General features: G+C 54.3%; 1 protein-coding gene across 1 annotated transcript in view; it reads left to right on the top strand.

Moving 5' to 3' along the window:
- The first annotated feature begins 56 nt into the window (after positions 1-56).
- GREM2 (gremlin 2, DAN family BMP antagonist) overlaps positions 57-3005 on the top strand; it is a 48198-nt gene continuing 45249 nt past the window's right edge. The window contains exon 1 of the mRNA XM_005856395.1: positions 57-461. Within this exon, the coding sequence (XP_005856457.1) occupies positions 57-461 (405 nt within the window). The remainder of the gene's footprint in view (positions 462-3005) is intronic.

Below are 3005 nucleotides of genomic sequence, written 5' to 3'. Positions count from 1 at the left end.
CTCCAGCCAAGGGCGTTAAAATAATTTCTAAACAGCGGACATCTATCCATGAAAATATGGAGAAGCTGCTAATGGTGTGGTTAACGGAGAAGCAGCTCGCAGGAGATACCGTGACGAAGGCTATAATCTGCGAGAAGGCACGAGCTATTTACGCTGATTTGCTGCAGCAGACCCCAGGCACTTCAATGGATGAGGCATCGGGCGAGCCGTTTAAAGCCAGTCGGGGCTGGTTCGAAATTTTTAAAAAGAGGACTGGCATTCACTCCGTTGTCAGACATGGTGAGGCAGCGAGCACGGATATAAAGGAAGGTGACATCAATGAGCTCATCGAGGAGCACTCTGAGGAACTGACAACGCAGGAGCTAAAGGAGCTACAGGCGCAGCAGCACACGGAGGTTTTGCAGGGCCCCGAGGAGGAGGAGGAGGAGGAGGAGGAGGAGGCTTGCACCGCGTCGCTGCAGGTAGGAGCTCGCGGCGGCTTCTGCTTTTCTCCCGTCGCCCCGAGACGCTGACCAGTCGTGGACGCGGTTCCATCGATCGCCCGGCGTGATCGGAGTGCCCGTGGGGCCCGGGTCACCCCCGCGCTTCCGAGCAGTTGGCGTGCGTTTTGGGGGGGCCACGGGGTTTGCTCACCGATTGAATGATCCGTGGGTGGGAAGCACGGACCTTCAAACTTGACCGTGCGCTCGCTCTTTTGCGCTCTCTCTCTCTCTCTCTCTCTCTAATAAGCTCAGTACCTGCACGCTGTCAGGCTAGCCATGCATACCTCCTGGAGGCTGACCTCCTTGAGAGCTGTGACCGAGAGCAGGTCACACACCCTGTGGCTGTGAGGAGGCGGCTTTGCACCCTCCCCCCCCCACCACCTACCTGCCAGGTGAATGGAGGGCCCCCCAGGACCGGGAGCCACGGGGGACCTGGGCAGGGTTGGCATCGCTGAGGCATCTGGCCGAGCTGGACTGGGCTCAGCAGTGAAATGTCACAGGATCACCGTGCCCGGGTGGAAGGAGGCAAGAGAGAAGGCAGAGAGATTCTTTAGAAATGTGAAGTGTCCGGGACTCCGGCTGTGTTACCTGGGTTCTGTGTACAGTTTTGCCTTCCGAGTTGAAATTGCGGTTGTCATTCTGCACCCGGAGGCAGGCTGAGTACCAGGCCCTCACCTGTTCTTACACCGAAAAGTCACAGATGAGCCCTAACCGGTTTGGCTCAGGGGATAGAGCGTCGGCCTGCGGACTGAAGGGTCCCGGGTTCGATTCCGGTCAAGGGCATGTACCTTGGTTACGGGCACATCCCCAGTAGGAGGTGTGCAGGAGGCAGCTGATGGATGTTTCTCTCTCATCGATGTTTCTACCTCTCTATCCCTCTCCCTTCCTCTCTGTAAAAAATCAATAAAATATATTTTTTTAAAAAATGGATGGGAGCGCTGTCCTAAATACACCTTCGAGGAAATGTCCCTTTTCGGGTTAAAATTTTTTTTATATATAGACCTTTACCTTGGTAGACTTCTGGCCATGTCCTTCGTCTCCTTTCTCTCTTTATTTTGAGAGACGGGTTTTATGTGTGGAAAAAAACAATCCAATTTTTCCCGAGATTTTGCCACGTTCGATTTTGAATGTTGACGATGGTTATGTCACGTGGCTTCCTGTTGCTGACTTGTGGTTCATCAGCCCTGCTTCAGAAGGTCAGGGCTTCCCTGGGAGAAGCCAGAGGGACTGAATGGAGGCTCAGCTATGGGATGCGTTGTGCTGGGGCGGGGGCACCCTCAGAGACTGGTGTGGAGGTAACCGTTCTGAATGTCTATGGGAGAGCGTTCCTGCAGTGAGGCACTTACTCCGCTTGGGACTGTAGTTCAGTGAGAGCAGGAGCCCTCAGCAGGTGCAGGAGCCGTGGGCCATGTGGTGTTAAGTCTAAATAGCGCTCCTGTGCGTGGATTCTTCACAGATCATCCCCCAAACACCCCCTGATCGTGCACAGTCAGCCCACATCCAGTCCCACCTGGTTTACGGGGCCGGCTCAGCCCGAGACACGTGCCGCCCCAAGAAAGATAAGGGAGTTACGAGACAGGCATTGGTTTTGCGTGTCACCGTGGAGAGTGCACATTGCCCTGTTTTTCATCCGATGAACGTGTTCTCTTGTCACGAAGGGAAATTCACGCGTAGCGGTGGGGAGCCAGCACGGCCATGGCATGCTCACGCCAGCTCAGCCTGGTTCAGTGACCCTGAGTGCGGGCGATGAAAGGATTAAGAAAAGACAGACAAGCCCTGGCTGGTTTGGCCCAGTGGATGGAGCGTCGGGCTGCGGACTGAGGGGTCCCGGGTTCGATTCTGCTCAAGGGCACATGCCTGGCTTGCGGGCTCGGTCCCCAGTGGGGGGCGTGCGGGAGGCAGCTGATCAATGATTCTCTCTCATCATTGATGTTTCTCTCTCTCTCTCCCTCTCCCCTCCTCTCTGAAATCAATAAAAATATATTTTAAAAGAAAAAAAAAGAAAGAAAAGACAAGAGAATGAAAGCTGGATCTCGGTGGGACGCTGCCCCTCTGATGGACAGCGCCGGCGCCTACAAGCCGTGTCTTTATTTTAGAGCAGATGCCACGAGGCAAAGTAGGGGCGTGATCACGTTGTTTACAGCATTCTTCTGGGTTTCAGTCCCACTCAACTACATGCACCTGAACTCTATCACTCAGGCACGTGGGGCCACGTGTTCGGACCATAGGTTCAAGCTCACAACCAGAGCTGTTGGCTATAATTGTGCTGGGAAGGCCCGGCCCTCCAGCTGGGACTTGCACGTGGCAATGAGAGGACTGTGCCCTCTCATTAGTCCGAAGCTTGAACGTGTCCAAACTGTAGCCGCTCTCCACACGTAGCTATACCTTAGAGAAGCGGTTCTCAACCTATGGGTCGAGACCCCTTTGGCAGTTGAACGATCCTTTCACAGGGGTCGCCTAAGACCATCCTGCATATCAGATATTTACATGACGATTCATAACAGTAGCAACATGACAGTTATG

This window comes from Myotis brandtii, unplaced genomic scaffold, assembly GCF_000412655.1.
Source record: "Myotis brandtii unplaced genomic scaffold, ASM41265v1 scaffold1026, whole genome shotgun sequence".
NCBI classification, from domain to species: Eukaryota; Metazoa; Chordata; class Mammalia; order Chiroptera; family Vespertilionidae; genus Myotis; species Myotis brandtii.
This window is presented reverse-complemented; position numbering and strand designations above follow the sequence as displayed.